Source organism: Netta rufina (genome assembly GCF_964035555.1).
Source record: "Netta rufina genome assembly, chromosome: 1".
Classification (NCBI taxonomy): Eukaryota; Metazoa; Chordata; class Aves; order Anseriformes; family Anatidae; genus Netta; species Netta rufina.
In genome coordinates this window covers 202,610,468-202,627,635 of record NC_140123.1, presented here as the reverse complement: position 1 = coordinate 202,627,635, position 17,168 = coordinate 202,610,468, and the positions used below count along the sequence as shown (strand labels likewise).

Sequence of the window (17,168 nt, the reverse complement as noted above, 5' to 3'; positions counted from 1 at the left end):
TTCTCGTAATTGCCCTTTTTATAGCCTGCGTGTTTTCACATGTGCAAAGTACCGGGCTCTCTTGTAAACGTATCTGCACTCAGAAGTAAGGTTTTGGACAACTTTTCATTGCTGAATGTGACAGCAAAGAGAAATCAGCAGGAACAGGGAGGATGCATGATGGGTGAGAGAGCCTTGGGAAGACTTTCCGACTTTCCCCTGCTGCATCCCACATACCACCTTTGATGGATAATTTGAAGGTTATTCGAAGAAAATGAAGTTTTAAGAAATACCAATATAGTTTAAATGCTTTTTTTTTTTTTTTTTTTTTTTTTTTTGTCTGTGTTCCCCAACAGCTGTGCTGTACTTGGGCAAATAGAGTCTGAGGCAATTCCCGGGTGAAAAATTATCATCCAGCATCCAATTCTTGAAAATGCTTCTTTAAGAGCAGCCTAGGAAATCTAAGAAAATGTAAAATGTTGGAGCCTAAATAAATCTCTGATAAAATACATACTTGCTTAATAGACGCTACCAGGGTGTTCAGCTGGCTTTTTGTAAGAATATCAGCTTTATTTATTGATGTTGAATTTAATATTGAGGCAACCGATTGCAAGACACAAACAGGTTTACCAACCCAGGGGAACGAACCTTTTAACGAAGCTACCGATTACTACACGTATGAAATCAGCTGAAAATGACTTAGCAAGATCAAACTTCCAGCTTGCTGATTGAACTCATGATTAAACTGCGATTAGAACTGGTGACTTGAGCATCTGTCAGCCCACAATTTGCTTCTCCCTTGAAAAAGGAAGGACTGTTTCTCGTTGATGTGTTGGCTCAGCTGAGGGACAGTTCCCATGATGTTCTTCAGAGTTCTGTAATGTTTATCGTTGTTTTTAAGGCCATTGCTTGGAGTCATGCGATATGATGAGATCTGCAGCCCACTTGGTTTTGTAACGAGATGCAAGCTCCTACACCTCAAAGTCAGGGAAGAAAACTCAGGCACGGGCCCCCAGTGCTCCCTAAAGAGGGCCACAAGGATACAGAAAAGAGAGAAAAAAGTGAAAGCAGTGCTCTGGGGGTGGCTATAAAGGGGGCTGGGAGTTGCGTTAGGTGGAGCAGCAGAAAACACAGGTCTGAGAGTGCTGTTTGAGATCACAACCCCATCAGCAGCCCCTGACATCTCTCAGATCGTCTTGCCACAGACCATAGGATTAGGATCATAGGACTTCCTGAGTCCCTGCCAGGACCGCTGCCTGCCCTCCCCAGCCCACCACCCCAAACCCAGCTAGGATCCTCTGTGCCCTTCCCATCACAGCACCCCAAATCCCACCAGGACACCCATCCTTGGGCCCAAAACCCCATTGAGTTCTCTACCCACCCTCCCTAGCTCAGCAACCCAAACCCCAATGGGACTCCCCTCACCGCCAGCCTAGCACCCCAAACTCTTCTGGGATCCTCCCTACCCTTCCCATGCAGCATGCTAAACCCTCCTGGGACTCGCCTCAGCCCAGCACCTTAACCCCAAGTGGGACCCCAACCCTCTTTCCTCATCCCAACACCCCAAATCCCAATAGGACTCCCCTCATCCCAACCCCCCAAACTCCACTGGGACCCCAAAACCCTCTCTCCCCATCCCAACACCTCAAACCTCACTGGGACAGTCCTTCTCCCCCCTCCCCTGCCCCCCCCCAGTTATCCCAACTCCCCAAACTCCACTGAAATGCCAACCTGCCCCCATCCCAACACCCCAAATCCCACCAGAAATCCTCCATCTCAGCACCCCAAACCCACTTGGACCCTAACCCTCCCTCCCTTCCAATCCCAACCCTCCAAACCCCACCAGAAACCCTCCCACCACCCCATCCAAACACTTCAACCTCGCCAGGACCCCCCAAACCCCACCAGGACACCCCCACCGCATCCCAACACTCCAAACCCACCGGGACCCCAACCTACACCCCATCCCAACACCCCAAAACCCCACTGGGACCCACACCCCCCATCACATCCCAGCACTGCAAATCCCACCAGGACCCCATAACTCTCCCCATCCCAACACCCCAAACCCTACCGAGACCCCACACACACCCCAAACCCCCCCAGGACCCTAAACCCCTCCTAGACCGCCCCCCACATCCCCATCCCACCGCCCCGCCCCCGGGTGTGCCCTCAGCAGCCGGGACCGGGGCGGGGAGCGGAGCGGCGGCGGCGGCTCCGCTTTGTAGGCATCGGGACCGCTCCGCTTCCACTCCGGTTCACGCTCCGCTTCCAGCTCCGCTTCCCCCAGGCCATGGCCGCCCCCCGGCCGGCTCACGGCTGCGGCAGCGGAGCGCTGCTGGGGCGTTTCGGTGTGCTGCTGCAGGCACTGCTGGCACTCTGCGCCTTCAGCACCCTCATGTGTGAGTCCCCCATCGCCCCCCAGCCGGGCATCCTGCCCTGGGGGTGCTGGGGTTATGGGGATGGTGGGGGTGCAGGGGGCGCTGGGGTTGCAGGGGCTGCTGGGGTTGCAGGGGCTGCTGGGGGTGCTGGGGGTGCTGGGGTTGCTGGGGGTGCTGGGGTTGCTGGGGGTGCTGGGGGTGCTGGGGTTGCTGGGGTTGCTGGGGGTGCTGGGGTTGCTGGGGGTGCTGGGGTTGCTGGGGGTGCTGGGGGTGCTGGGGGTGCTGGGGTTGCTGGGGGTGCTGGGGGTGCTGGGGGTGCTGGGGTTGCTGGGGTTGCTGGGGGTGCTGGGGGTGCTGGGGGTGCTGCGGGTGCTGGGGGTGCTGGGTTTATTTCTGAGCCACCTTTGCTTGGTGCTGCTGGGGGCTTTTTATTTATAGGGCGCCCCAAATTTTGTGCGCAAACCATAGGGTTTGGAGCAGAGGGTAGTGCAGTGATTTGTGGCAGTTTGGGGTGCTGGGTGCTTGCTGTTAAAGCTGGTGTGTGAAGCCTTAATCTGAGTAATCTTAATCTTGATCAAGCAGCACGGGTTTGCAGCACTGGTATGGAAAGCTCAGCTCGGTTTGAGCTCAGCTGCTTAGAAAAGTTTAATAAAGGGTGAAAAGTTGTGGTGTAAGTGGATGGCTTGTTGGGAGGACTGAGAAAAATAGGCAGAGTCACGTATGGTGCTGCTGAATGAGAGCACTGCTTCCCCTGATGGGGTTCTGGTGGTGTTTTGTTTAATTTTCTCAGCCTGGGAAGTGTTAGGGCTGGGGAAGGATTTCTTTTTTATTTCTTTTTTTTTATTTTATTTATTTATTTATTTATTTGGTGTTACTGTGAGGGATTGGTAGGGGTTGGTAATGGAGAAGCCCTGGGGAGAGCTGGGGGCACTGAAAGACCTGCAAAAATTTACTCTCCGCACTTCAGCTGCGCCTTGCTCCGAGCTCTGGGTCGCTTTTCTTTTGGGTTAAGTGATTTAACACAAGCTGAGTAACTTGCCAGAACTCGATCTGTTTTCCTTGTTTAAAGACCTGGGGCGACAGGGAAAGAAAGCTTTGACTTTGGTTAAGTAGCTGCAGATTTTGAGGCTCGCTCATCCTCTTCTACTGTCTGGAAACCCCGTCCAAAGGCTGCTGCTAGTGCCAGGCTGCCACTAAAGCTGCAACAGGTTCTTCCTGTGATAGCTGATGGCTTTTTCCAGCAGCAGTAGCCAAACTTCAGTGCTCCTCTGCCTGCCTTTTGCCAAACACTGACTGTAAGAACAGCCTGACTTGGTGTTTCTGTTCCTATATGTGTGATGTGTGTGTATTGGCCTGTAAATCCCATGGGGTGTCCTGTGAAATGAAGGGCATTAATTGCATTAAATGCTCCTGTGGATGAAAGTTTTGGAGCACAGCCACTGCTGGCAAACTGTCAACCCCAGGGTTTGTCGCTCTCCCTCTTGGTGCAAGGGCTAATAGGTCCTTAATCATTAGCATCCTCTTGGCTAATTAGGAAAACCAGGCAGCTGGGCAACTGCTTCATCTAGGTGTGGGGACAGAGCCATCACTGGAGCTTGAATTTGAATGCAAAAAGTTTCCAAACTGTGCTCCTGCTGCTCAGACGATGCAGGAACATCTAGAGGAACTGGGACTAATGACAGGACAATGCTAAGCAAGATTTTTGCAGGTGCTTATCCACGGCTTGTGCTCACAAGGGTACATGTACAGAATATGTAGGGTTGTATGTATGGTCTGCAGCAGGATGGATAAGTACATATATGTTGTTATTAGAGTTTGTGGCCTTGATTTTCTGTCTCTTGGGTCTGTGGGAGGATTACCTCCTGCTAGGCTGTTAGGAGAGCCTAGCTGCATGCTGAGCTGGAAGTCAGTCCTGTGGGACTGCCTGAAGTGATGCTGTGTCAAGTGCATGTCTAGACAGCAAAGCACAGGCTGTGTGCAAGCCTGGAAGAGAATATTTAAGCACTTGGATCTGTCACCTGCAGTGTGAAGTGGGGTTAGGACAGCTCACTGGGTTCCCTGAGGCCACTTTTGCCTGCAAACGTTATAAAAGGTTAATTTAGAGCAAAGGATCTTGAGCAGCAGAGGGAATAACTTCTTTCACTGTAGTAGGAGGAGTGGGATGAGTGCTCCCCTCGATGTGTATATGAAATGAGTCCTTTATGGGGTATAACTGACCCACAGGTAGAGGATGCCCAACTTTATCTTAATGTGGTTGTATTAAGCTCACCCTTATCACCATGAGCAGTGGTGAGGGCATTCCCTTTAAGCTCACAAATATTTTCTTGCTTTTCCAAGCCCTCTCCTGTAACGTAGTCAAATCAAATTGCGCTGTGGTCCTGGGCTTGCTCTGGGTGCAACTCAGCCCCACTTGGCAACCAAATAAAAAAAAAAAATTGGGTTGTAAACCTTCCCACCTGCCTGCTGTGGGTGCTACAAGCACTGAGTGGGAGCACTTGAAGGAAGAGGCAGCAAAGCCTTGCAGCTGCGGGTTTTGCAATCCATCTCCCCTGTACAAGAGCCTTCCCATAGGGAGGTCAAGACAAGGAGGAGCATGGATAATTGAGCAATCCCAGCTGGAGCAGTTCTTCACACTGCCTTGATCGCCGCTTGCTGAGTGGAGAAAGCAAGCTGCAGGAGCTGGGTGTGATTTGGGGGTTGAGACCCTGCAGTTGCTGCTACTGAAATTTAAAACTTTTTATTTTTTAAGAAAGGGGCTGTAAACTAGCAAAAGTTGCCCAGATTTGTCACTTGGTCAGCAAAATCCCTTTGAAATTTGTGGAGATCTTGCGCAGAAATCCTAGCCATAGCATTTTTTGTAGATTAACAGGGGCACAAGAGAATCAGATTTGGGGAGTTAAATGATTTTTTTTCTCCCTTGGGAATGGAAAAAGCTTTCCTTGGAGCAAACAAATTTGTTTCTACCCCACCACAAACAATGTGAAGGACATCTAAGATCAACTATTCCTCTTCCAATTTCCTCCCTTGCTGAGGCTCTGAGCTTCTGGAGGAGGTTTATTAGTATTTGTGCTGCAGGTGTTAAAATAAGCTCATGGAGGGGGTTGGTCCCACCAGGCAGGGAGAGCTCTGCTGCTCTGAGCTCTGTAACCTGCAAGTAGAAAATAAAACACATGATTTTCTGCTTGGCTTCTGTAAATGGCTTTGGGCCTGCCTAATGTGACAGCAGTGTCCCTTTAGACCCTCTTGCAGAGCTGCTGGATGCTCCAGCACTCCTTGCCTTGAGTTTCTGAAGACCTTTTCCCCAGACAGTCCACTGGCAGGGTTCAGTGATGGAGATGTGCTGTTAGCAGCTAGGGTGAGTGTTTTTATTGTTCTGGTCCAAGTAGCTTGTCCTGAGGCAGGCCCACAGAGCAGGAGCTTGCCAGACTGTAAAACAAGCAGTGGTTTTCATTCATGGTGGGGGATCCCTCTTGCTGTACATGTATTTTTTATCTTTTCCTGATCCATGTGGACTTACCAGCATCCTGTTCCAGTGCATCTGAGAAACTGACTGATAGATCACTGAATCCATGCAGACTTCTAAAATAAGTTTGCCCAGGACATGGGAGCCCTACAGGCTTACCATGCCCAAGGCAGGCTCTGCTGACTCTGCTTCCCCTAACACAAATGCTAGGTCTGGTTATTTATACCTACTTATTTATACCTTAACCATAGTTCTTTGATTATTTATACCTACGTTGGGACTTCACCACGACAAATGCTTTTCGCTCTCGAGGAAAGAGTTACCCTTTGTGGTTTTGTTTTCTTGGGAGGTGTGAAGCACAGGGCTGTGCTGACTCCAGGGGTCAGTTTGCATGTAGGTTAAGCAAAAAGCTGCATGTGGCAGGATTCTTACGATGTTTTCAGCTTCAATACATCTGGAAACCTTCTGAGTTTGGAAACCCACATTGCACTTTGTAAGCTGGAAGGTCCAAATGGTATTTGATGTGCTTTGTTACACCAAACACAGCTTTCCGCAAAGCTTTTGAATTTTGGTTGGTTACGTTGACCTCTTCTTGGAAGACACCTTCTGAACAGCTAAACCTTGTGCTAAATGAATATTGTGAGGTTTCTAGTTCCTGAAGGGACAAATGGGATGGGATGGAAATGAGCTTCTGGTTCCAAGCACGATAATGGTGGCCATAAAAATCCATGCAGAAATAAGACACAGGAGTGATGCACCAATTGCATGAGGTAGGAAAAACTGAGACCCATCCTGAAGCACTGCATGGCCTTCACTTGTGCACTTAATGTGTTCAGATAGCTGGGTGCTCCAGCTGAGGATCTCAGGATGTCTCTGCACGGTGGATTATAGGGAGGTGTTGTTGTTCTGTGAGTTCCAGAGCTCCTGCACTGGGCTTGGGGGTGACTCTGGATTGGGATGGGGAATAGGAAAGGATGGGCTGAACATCATCAGCAACACAGGAAAGGGAAAAGGAGTAGCTGTTAGGTAGGATCTTGGGGAATAAATATGCCTAATTCTTTTTCTTTTTTCCAAAAGAAATAAATGATTACTTTCCTTAAGGTCCACCTACATCAGCCGCTGAGTTCCATGGTACTGTGCAAGACTTCCAGGGTTTGTATTGCTCAAGCAGGGCTTTCTGAGGACCTAAATCTCCTATCGATGCATGTTCATCTTGCAACTTGAAGCCCTCTATGCCAGAAGAAACTCTCTCTAGAGGATGCTGTAGAGTAGCCAAGCAATAGCCAGATACCTTCAGTAGGAGCTACTGCCATCTTATGTCCCAATTACCTCATGTCCTGCAGAGCATATCCTCCATTCTTACTCCTTCCTCAAGTAAAGCATCACCTCAGCCAGTTTTGGTACAAGTGTGTACGTTCCTGAAGCATTGGTACAGGGATGTTTGGGAAGGAATGACTATATACACATATAAAAAATCCTTTATATATAATACATGTATAGGAATGACTATATATATACTATAAACTAGAGAATATATGTCAATAGCCTCCTCAAACCACAGAGAGACCATCCCTTGCTGCTCTGAAGTGATGCTGGGTATGTGTTCTGAGCTTTTCCAGCTCAGGCACGCGCTTATCTTGCCAACAGCATGCTGGCTGCTATCTGCAAGCAGGGGCTGCTGCTTCCTCCCATTGTGTCCCAGGTCGAGCTGTCTGGGTAGCTGTGAGCTCAGGCTAAGAATAGTGCAGCCCCCGGGGCTTTGGTCTCTGTATCCTGCATGTTGGTTTCTTCCTGTCTGGGGCTTGGAAAAAGCCTGGGAAAGGGTGTGTGCTTCAAATAGGTTGAAACGTGTTATTGGGGACCCTACTGACTATAAATAAAGCAGAGGCTGGGCAGGGGGAGACCTTCTGTTTCCTGCCTGGTACAGGAGCTCTGAGCCTTTTTCTGTAAAGGACAGAAATGAGGTAGTGTGGTGCTCTCTCAAAGATGGGCTTCCTGGCTTTATGGTATGGGACTTAGCTGCCATTTGCTTTAAAGCAACTAACAGTATACCCAATTCTGTGTATTACAGCCTGGGTTTTGGTGGGCTATTCACAATATAATATATCCTCTAGAGCCTGTTGCTGAGCTCCGTGGGGCCAGGTTTGGTCTCTGGTAAACCAAATCCTGGAGGATTTGAGGTTTAGAGTCGCCAAAGGGAGATGTCAGCTCCCTTCTTGAATCTTTTGGTTGTTTGCAGGACAACTTACCAAGGAGATGATCTGACCGTCAACCAAGCATAGCCAAGTTTCTCCTAGGGAAATAAATTTCCCCCTTTCATCTTGTAGAGGACTCATTTAGGGGTCTGTCTTGATGACAGGGGTCTGTCAGCTGCTACTGAATCTAATGCTGCCTAAATTAGGTTTTATTTCCAAGAGGAGGCCATGGGCACACAGCTGCTGCCAAACATACATGTGGCTGATGGGGGATGCAGAGAGGATGCTGCACATGGGAGTGCTCCCATGCACGGGGTGAGGAACAGCATGAGAATCAGGTAACAGGTGCTGTGATTGTCTTAACTGATTGATTATAATTGGGGATTAATTAAAACGAGTAGGTTGTAGGACAGCACTGTTATAATTTCATAACTTTAAGGAACTGTACAGCTCTAGGGCAGGCAAAGCTGTACTCTTTGTACTACATGAAGAAAACACCCTAATACATATAAATATCTACCTTCTGTTGCTCTGCATTTAAAAAAAAAAAAAAGTAAAAATAAAAATGGGATGGTTCTAGTTGAGCACTTGCCTTCTTGTCTTCTGAATCTTGACATATCTGTAATGAAATGCTCTTCTCCTAAAAGTACTTTTTACATTTTTTTAGGTCCTTATTCAGATGTCCAACTTCACCCTAGCCTGGTGGCCCTCGGGGAACTCCAAGCGTCTATGATCTTTATTGTCCTTGACTTGAAAAGGAGGGGTCTGGGAGTATTTTGTTTCCTACCCTGCCCTTTCTCAGCAGCAGACAGGGTATTTCTCATTGCTCATCTTCCTTCCCTTTGCTTAAATTTATGGTATTTGGTCTGCAAAATCTGGAGCCAAGTAGGGGGAGAGTAACCCAAAGGGCACCAATTCAAGAAGGCAGCTGTCCCCTCAGTTGTGATCCTATCTCTTGAATGAGATAGGTTTGGGTCTTCTGCTCCTAAAATAGTTAGGAGCAGCTTTTTCCTACCTTCCCAGCCTTTTCCTGAGATGTTTTGGACCACACAACAAGGTTAAATGTCACTCAGTGCCTCACCTCCGTGCTGCAGCACAGCTCAGGACAGTGGAGCAGCCTGTGAGCTTCTGAGTGGGCTGGGACTTTGTGAGGCTTCCTCTTGTTTTTGAAGACTGTCTTTGAAGCCTTTCCAAAGGAAACGCATTCCTACAGTGTAAACTATTTTATTGCTGACATCCACACGCTTTACTGTTAATTGATATTTAATTGGAATAATTGAGGGTGAGATTGGATTAGGGGCTAACCCTGCACTGCATCTGCAGGAAGAACCCAGAAAAGAAGTCTCAATTTTTCTTTTTCTTTTTTTTTTCCCCCCCCCATGGTGCTTGGTGTAGCACCCTGCTCTGCTACAGGGGCCCTCAGCTGTGAGGATGGGGAGTTCAGCTTTATTTCACCCACCATCTCCTATCAACCTATGGAGTCTGCAGCAGAAGTCTGCCCATCTCCTCTGATAGGGAGGAGTAAAACAGCTTCCCATGGTGCTAAAAGGAACAGCTTAACAGGCCATTGACCTTGGCTGGAATCACCTTAAACATGCTGCAAACAGCTGGACTTCACAAAGCTGATGGAAATGCTTTTTCAAGCTTCCACTCGAATCAAACCCTGCAGCAATTATTTCCAACTGGTATTCACCTTTAGGTTCACTTCTTTTTTTAGACCTCAAAGACAGGTTTGAAAGTTTGCTTGTATTTTCAGTGATGTCTTTCCCTTAGATTTGCCTCCAAAATCTTCCTACAGGTTCATGTGAATTGTACTTGTTACGTATGATACTTCGACTAGTTTTCTGCTTAGGGATGTTGAAAGCACTAAGTTCAGGAGTACTTTGTGTGCATAGAGCATGCTTGGAAGGATTCCCAAAGAAGTATCGAGCATATGGGGCAAACGCATGTCAGCAAGCTGTGCCCTGGTAGCCTGGGGTGTAGTGGAAACTGCTGCCCTAATTGGGCTTGCAGGTATCTGGCAGTCGAGGAGGATCACTGCTATGAAGATGGGCAGCAACGTTGCTGCCCTCTGAGTGAAGGATTTCTTTCTAATAACTTGTCTAAATCTACCTTTTTTTTTTTTTTTTTTTTTTTAAGTTCAAAGACATTACTCTTTGTCCTATCACTTCCCGAGGAAGAGTACCTCTCCAGCTTTGGGACACCTTTATGTACTGACAGACTGCTATAAGGTCTTCCCTGAGCCTTCTCTTCTCCAGACTAAACAGCCTGAGCTCCCTCAGCCTGTCTCCATAGATGTGGCCCTCTCCTATGGTGCTCCAGCCCTCTATATTCTAGTGTAGACCCCATTACATCTTAGTATCATTTTTAGTCTGGTTGGATGGGGATCCTCTCTATTCTGTTTTGTGCAGCTGTCAGCAATAAACTATTTTTAATTCGTTATAGGTGCTAAAATTCAAATTGCATTATTCTTGTTTGCACGTTGCACCCATGAGCATGCACCCAAAAAAAAATAGCTCAGTTCACCATTAATATTTGTCTGAGCAATGGCAGAAAAATAATTCCTACAGCTGATGGAAGAGCTGAGTTACTCCCAGTGAGTGGAGATGTGCTTATAGATGGGTAAAGGAGGCTTTAGCCATTCCCCAAGCTGAGCTTGTGCAGCTGCCCTGGTTGGGCTGTCTGCAAGGCTTGGGGGAGAGGAGGGACACGGTGCGGTCTGTTGCTCCAGAGCACAAAAGCTGTGCTGCTTCAAAGAAGGCTTTGTCAGCTACTCGAGGTTTCAGAGACCTGGAGCCATTTCTATGGGGGTTTAACATCACCCCTAACCTCTGGGTCACAGCCACTGAGCTACTTTGCTGCCAGTTTCAGCTCTAGTGGTCTTGGCTGGCTTTCTGGTTTAATTCGGAGACAGCCTGCTGCAGCTCTGCGTGGTAAATGCCCTTTTAAGCAGTTAATTATTTCTCAATAATACTAGCTTTTATCTTTTAATACAACAGTTTTACTGTCTCTGATAATTACAGAGTCTCGGATAACTCTCTTAAATCTAATGAGGCATGACAAGCCATGTTCAACAAGGCACTACGCCATTAACTTCTTACCTCTTACTTGTCATCTCATCATGCTGAATTACTGAATTCCCAGCCTGAGTGGCTGTGGGTACATAACATGTCACTTCTCATTAAGCCAACAGTGGAAAATCATCCCTGGTGCTCTCGTGGATGGGGCTGTGGTCAGCTGGGTGGCTTGGTGGCCTGCAGACCCCTTCCACAGCTTCTCGGTGGCAGCATGCTGTGCTCCAGCAGCTGAGCAAGTTTGTTGGGCTTGGTTTCAATTCTTCTGGCTGCTCAGCTTGGTTAGTCCACGTGTCTTTTATTTGTGGGTGGGTGAGATGCAAGTGGCCCTGGTGTTGGGTGGATGTTCCTAGCCAAAATCCTGGAGCTGGGAGGGTGCTCATTCATGTGTCACCTCATCATCTTGCCAGTAAGAGAGGTATGAAGCTGTACCTCTGAAACATGAAGACTCTAAGCAGGGGAGGTCCTGCACCTTTCACCAGACAGGGCTTTCCCAGGGAAAGGTGCCCAGATTGTCCCTTGGGGTAGATGGTTGGGTTGTAGATGGCACACTGAGTGCTCAAGTACAGCTAGACTCACCAAAAGCATCAATTAATTAACATTTCGATGAAGAATAGCGAAGAGCTATTTATTTGGAAATCAACTGTATCTAGCTATTATGGTCTTTACTGAGCTCATTGCTGACTGTGTGCTGTGAGAGGTGGGTTTGCCTTCTGTCTGTGCACCCCATATGAGCTGTGCTGTCAAAGCTGTGCATTTCCCCACTGAGAAGGGGGAAAATTGTTTAACATTATAACCTGTTTGTTTGTTTGTTTGTTTTTTAATGGGATGCCCATGGCACGAGTTACCGTGGTGCACATAGCTTAGATCCGTTCCTGGCTCTGAAAGGGCAGTTTTTACTTGGACACAAGCTGTTCGCTTCACCCACGCGTTGATCTTTCAGTTAATGAGACCTCAGTGGAGTGCAGTCTGGAGTCACGGAGTAGGACATCAAATTGTGCTTAAAACTGTGTTGATTTTACCAGAATGTTATATCTAAAACGGACTAGAGGAGTTGCTTGTGCATTTCTTATCCCATGGGGAACAAGGAAACTCATGCTTACAAAACTTCATCGCTTTCCCCACTGAAGAGTGGATGCAGGTGTGTGGCAGTGATGCCTTGATTTTCATCTGTTGCACTTTGGGGCCCTGCTTTTGTATCCTCAAATTGCCTTGGGAAGCATACTGGTGTGCCAAGAGCTGTCAACAGTAAGGAGATCTCTTTGCTGGGTGTAAAATTGAAGCATCACTGCTTATGTGTAGCTGGGGAGATGAGGAAGGAATAACTGCAACCAGTGGGGTGGTGCATGTCTGTTCTGGTGTTCGGCTGACTTTAAAAGTCACAGAGGAAGTTACAAGGCTAAAAAAAAATGAAGAGGTAGTGAGGATGAAATAGATTAGCTGATGGTCTGGGCTTCTGTAGCCTGCTTACTCTTAGGGTATTCATTGCAATGATCTGCATAGCACTGGGAACATCTGGGAGGTGTAGAGGGATTAGTAATTAATGCTCACAAAATATGCCCTTGGGATAGCTTCTCTGAGAGGGTTTAGACACTGCATTAATTCATACTCACATGTCCTGTAGCATCACTAGATGGCACCACCAAGCAGCTGTTCAGCTCATGTCCTGGGATGGATGGGCAGGAGTAGAGGATGAATTGCTGTTTGTTTCCATTTTCCTTCAAAAAAGTCACAGCTTATTATTTTTAAATTCTGAATCCTGTTCAAGCTGGCAATGTGTTTAGGAACTGATCATGGCAATTTAAATTGAGGTCTGGGGTCCACGCCCTCTGCATCTACATGGGGTTTGGAGGCAGCAGCTGTAACTGTAGTGCCTCCAGGTACAGCTGTTAGCAACTCTGCTATAAATTAAGATGATACTAAATGTCCTTTCATTAATTAGGGGGGAAGGTAACAGAGTGGGAAAACCTCTTCCAGGCTTCATTATTCCAGAGCATTGATACCTTAGTTTTTAAGGGAGAAAAGTTGGCCTGATAGCTGATAGGTATTTTCCTAAAATAGGCTACTAGTTGTGGAGTGACAGCAAAACAGTCAAAAGTGACTTCTGCATGCGATATAGCAGAACTTTTCCATCAGCAGCTCCTGTTTGGATATATAAAGGCTGGATGAACCCAGGGAGAACATCAAATCTCTGGGCCAAGCGAAGTGGGACCCTTTGAGATGCTCTGCAATGTTCACACCACTGTGAGCAAAACTGGAGAAAAAATGGGTAAAAAACCCACTTTGTGCTACCTGCAGGAAGAAACAGGAGAGAGCTCTGATACCTGTAAAGGAGAAAAACCTGAAGGGCTGCAAGGAGAAAATTCATCTATACCCAGAGGGACTTCATTAAAGGATTCAAATATCTCTTCCAGGGCTCGTGGCAGTATCAAAACCATATCTCCCATCTGTACCCAGTGGACATACAAAATGTTGCATGATAAAAACGTTTTTTTAGTGCCTCCAGCTAGCAGGCATGAGCTTGGAGTCATACCAGCTTGTAGGGCTCTGTGGTTTGGAGCTGGCACCTTCATGCTCTGTGTGCATGAGGTCCTGCTACCTGCCTTCTGGTCCTGGTAGCTGCAAGGAGGAGATGGCTTTATTGCACTTCAATGTTCATAACTTAATGTGACTCAAAAGCTTGATGGACTCTTGGGCCACGTTCAGTGTCACTACCATAACTTGAATTAGCCTGGAGGGGTTACCAAGGCAGGTAGGGAGGGATGATGCCTCCCTAGCTTCCCTCAGGCGCCCTTCCCATGGTATGAAAGTCTTGCTGAAGGAAGCAAGAAGCATGTGCCTATCTCCAAAACCCCTCTGCTGCTCATCCTTCTGCCCTATATGTGTGTTGCTTCTGGCTGGTTTGCAGTCAGGTCCTTCCCCTTTGCTGACAAATGCTGAGGGTCCTCCAGGTATTTTTTTTGGCTGCTTTCTGCCTTGAAGTCTGACACAGACTGCATACAGAATCTGTTCAGCTCTGCTGGTTAACATAACCCCTCTCGTTTTCTTTGCAGTAAAACGATTTAAGGAACCAAAAGAAGAGAGACGTCCCTGGAGGATATGGTGAGGCTTTTAATTTGGGGCTTACAAAGCCCATGTACCTGTAACACTATTTCCTCTTCTACTAGCAGTCTTCTAGGCCCTGTGATTAACTGGGATGCATTGGAAAGGATGGCACCTGAGCATAGTGTTGTTAGTATAGAATAAGGGGTAGACACTGTCCTGTTTTCAGCTGGGATAGTTAATTTTCTTTTTAGTAGCTGGTGTTGTGCTGTGTGTTGGATTTAGGATGAGAATAATGCTGATAATACACTGTTTTTAGTTGTGCAGAGCAGTACTTACACAGAGCCAAGGACACTTCTGCTTCTCATGTTGCCCTGCCAGCAAGGGGCTGGGGGGGACGCAGCCAGGAGAGCCAGCCGAGGCTGGCCACAAGGATATCCCATACCATAAAACATCCTGCTGAACAATAAAACTGGGGGGGATTAGTGAGGTGGGGGAGCTGCTGCTGCTCAGGTGCTGGCTAGGCATTGGTCAGCAGGTGGTGAGCAATTGCACTGTGCATCACTTGTTTTGTATGTTCTTCTAATAGTATTTTCTCTTTTACATTTTATTAAACTGCCTTTATCTCAACCCATGAGTTTTATTTTTTTCCCTTTGTTTTCCCTTAATTTTTCCCCTCTCCCCCATCTCAGTGTGGGGTGGAGTGAGTGACCAGCTGCGTGATGCTTATCTGGGTTAAAAACCAACATCCTATCTGAAACTTAGTTTTTTTAAATAAAATGCCCTGCTGCCACTTCTCAAGGAAACCTCCCTAAAGCAGCTGGTACTCCCTAGGAATAAAATCCTCACCCTACATCCTCCAGGAAAGCCTGAGCTTTTCTGCAGGTGACTGAACCAGGAGGTTGTGTCTTCTCCAACCTGCTGCATGTGGGCTGTCGGATGGATCACGATGGACAGATCTTACTGCCTTTTTTCTTTCCCTCCAGGTTTTACGATACCTCCAAGCAAGCAATAGGTGCCCTCTTCATCCACTTTGCCAACATTTTTCTGTCTGATCTCACTGAAGAGGACCCTTGCTCTCTGTAAGTACCCAAGGTGCTTCTGTTCACATCCTACATGTCAAAGGAGGGAGCAAACCTGTGGGAAATGGTTATTTATGGTGAAAATAAAACCATTTAATGTACTAGGTGGGGATAAACTAAACTGCTACACTGATTTTTCAAAGCCTGGGGTATCCTCTGGTCTTTGCAGTCTCCTGGTCTGATGGAGATGAAGCAGCAAGATTTTTCTGCTGATTAAAAGCACCACGTAATACCTTTTTAAAAAAAAAAAAAAAAAAAAAAGCTGCAGTAAGCAATGCAGCAGTGCTCCATGCTCTTGCAATTTGTTTGTGTCCCAGGCTTTTCTGGTCTTAGAGCAGTGCCAAGTATGCTTTTGCTAGCTCTGTAGTTGAAAGCTTTTATCTGATGTATTTGATAAAATGTATGATCTGTTTTTTTTTGTTTTTTTTTTTGGAACTTTATCTGTACCCACTGCATTTATTCATGTAGTCCTGTTTTGGGACTTTCTACACCAGGATTTGAATTTAACGTAGAGTTGTCACCTGTATTCCAGACCAGCCAATTTGCAGCTACATTTCTAGTATCAGAACTAACTTTATCTTGTCCTACATAACTCCTCTGAGTCTCAACATGCTGCTTAAAACCTCCTGGCCCATCTCCTTTGTTTGTCCTAGTACTGCACCTTGATATGTTTCTTTAAACAGCCACAGGCTGGGGCTAAATAAAACATCAAAAATGATTCATGATTGCTTTTAAGTGGGCAGTGTTTTAAAATAAGCCCTTCTGTGCTTACACTGTGCCCTTCAGTTTTTCCTAGTGTGTGCTTGGCACTTCCCTGGTCTGCCTGATTTGCGATCCTGAACCAGGCAGCTTAAAACTGTGCAGCCCTGAGCCTGGGCTTTGACATTTTTCTGTGTGTCCTGCCCAGTTTTAACTGGGAGTTGTATTGGGAGTGCTCTGATTTCAGCAGCTGAAAACTTTAATAAACTAGTTCTGAACTCTTCAGTATAGAAAATCTTAATGCCACGTTTTTGAAGAGGATAGCAAAAGCAGGTTGTTCTTTTCAGTGCTTTTATTCAGAGGCAACGTCAGGGAAATATTCATTCCTGTAGCTCTGTGCTTGGTGGTTTTCTTCACCATGTAGGAGTCTGGCCTGACCTGGCAGAAAAAAATTCCAATAACAGAAAACTGGCCAGAAAACATGAGTCCGACTGAGATTTTTCTCTGGAACCTGTTAAAATGCCCAGCCCTGGACTTTGTGATCCCCAGAAGGTCCCTCCAGGCCTCCAGCCTCTTGCTCTCTCTCCAGTGAGCCTTGATCCTCCAAAGCTGTGTTGCAAAGCCCTCAGACCTAAATCTCCTGGTGGTGTGAAACCCCAAACCAGAGGCTTTCAGGGATTCCAGGATGCCCGCTGTGGAGCCAGGACTTGTCACTTCTCCCAGAAATCTGCTTCTTGCTCTGCATCCCTGCTCATAGGAGCCCCTTGTAAAGTAAAAATGACTTTTTGCCTCTTCCCCCGTGCAGATTGCAGAGCAGCTGAGGTGTCCACCAAGTCTTTGTTGTTGTTTTTTTTGTTTGTTTGTTTGTTTTTGTTTTTGTATGAAACTGCAAGAATATTTGCTGCTTTTTCCATGAAAGTTAGGGTTTCATCCAAATAAGAGCAAACAATGCTGTGAATGGGGAAACCTTTTTTGGGGGGGGAGGGGTGAGAGGTAATCTTTTAAGCAAGGCTAGCCCTAAAAGCAATTAATACTGTGTGAATAAATGAACAATGCTAGAGAAATGGTGGAGCCTCCTCCATCCTCTGCGGAGTGGGCTCTTAATCTTAAATTGCTGGTAAGGCAATAGGAAAATCCAATAAAATAGGAAAGGGGATTTATTTATATATATATTTTTTTGTTTTTTTATTATATAAACTAATATTATATAATTGTTTCAATACAAATATATTAAATTAATCTATTAACATCAA

The 17,168-nt window shown here is 46.7% G+C and overlaps 1 protein-coding gene across 1 annotated transcript in view; it reads left to right on the top strand.

Annotated features, from left to right (window-relative positions):
• Window positions 1–2,272: 2,272 nt before the first annotated feature.
• LOC311213437 (store-operated calcium entry regulator STIMATE-like) overlaps window positions 2,273–17,168 on the top strand; it is a gene marked incomplete at both ends in the record, with an annotated part of 32,809 nt that continues 17,913 nt past the window's right edge. The window contains 3 exons of the mRNA XM_084293427.1: window positions 2,273–2,381; window positions 14,146–14,194; window positions 15,121–15,216. Coding sequence (XP_084149553.1) covers window positions 2,273–2,381; window positions 14,146–14,194; window positions 15,121–15,216 — 254 coding nt within the window. The remainder of the gene's footprint in view (window positions 2,382–14,145; window positions 14,195–15,120; window positions 15,217–17,168) is intronic.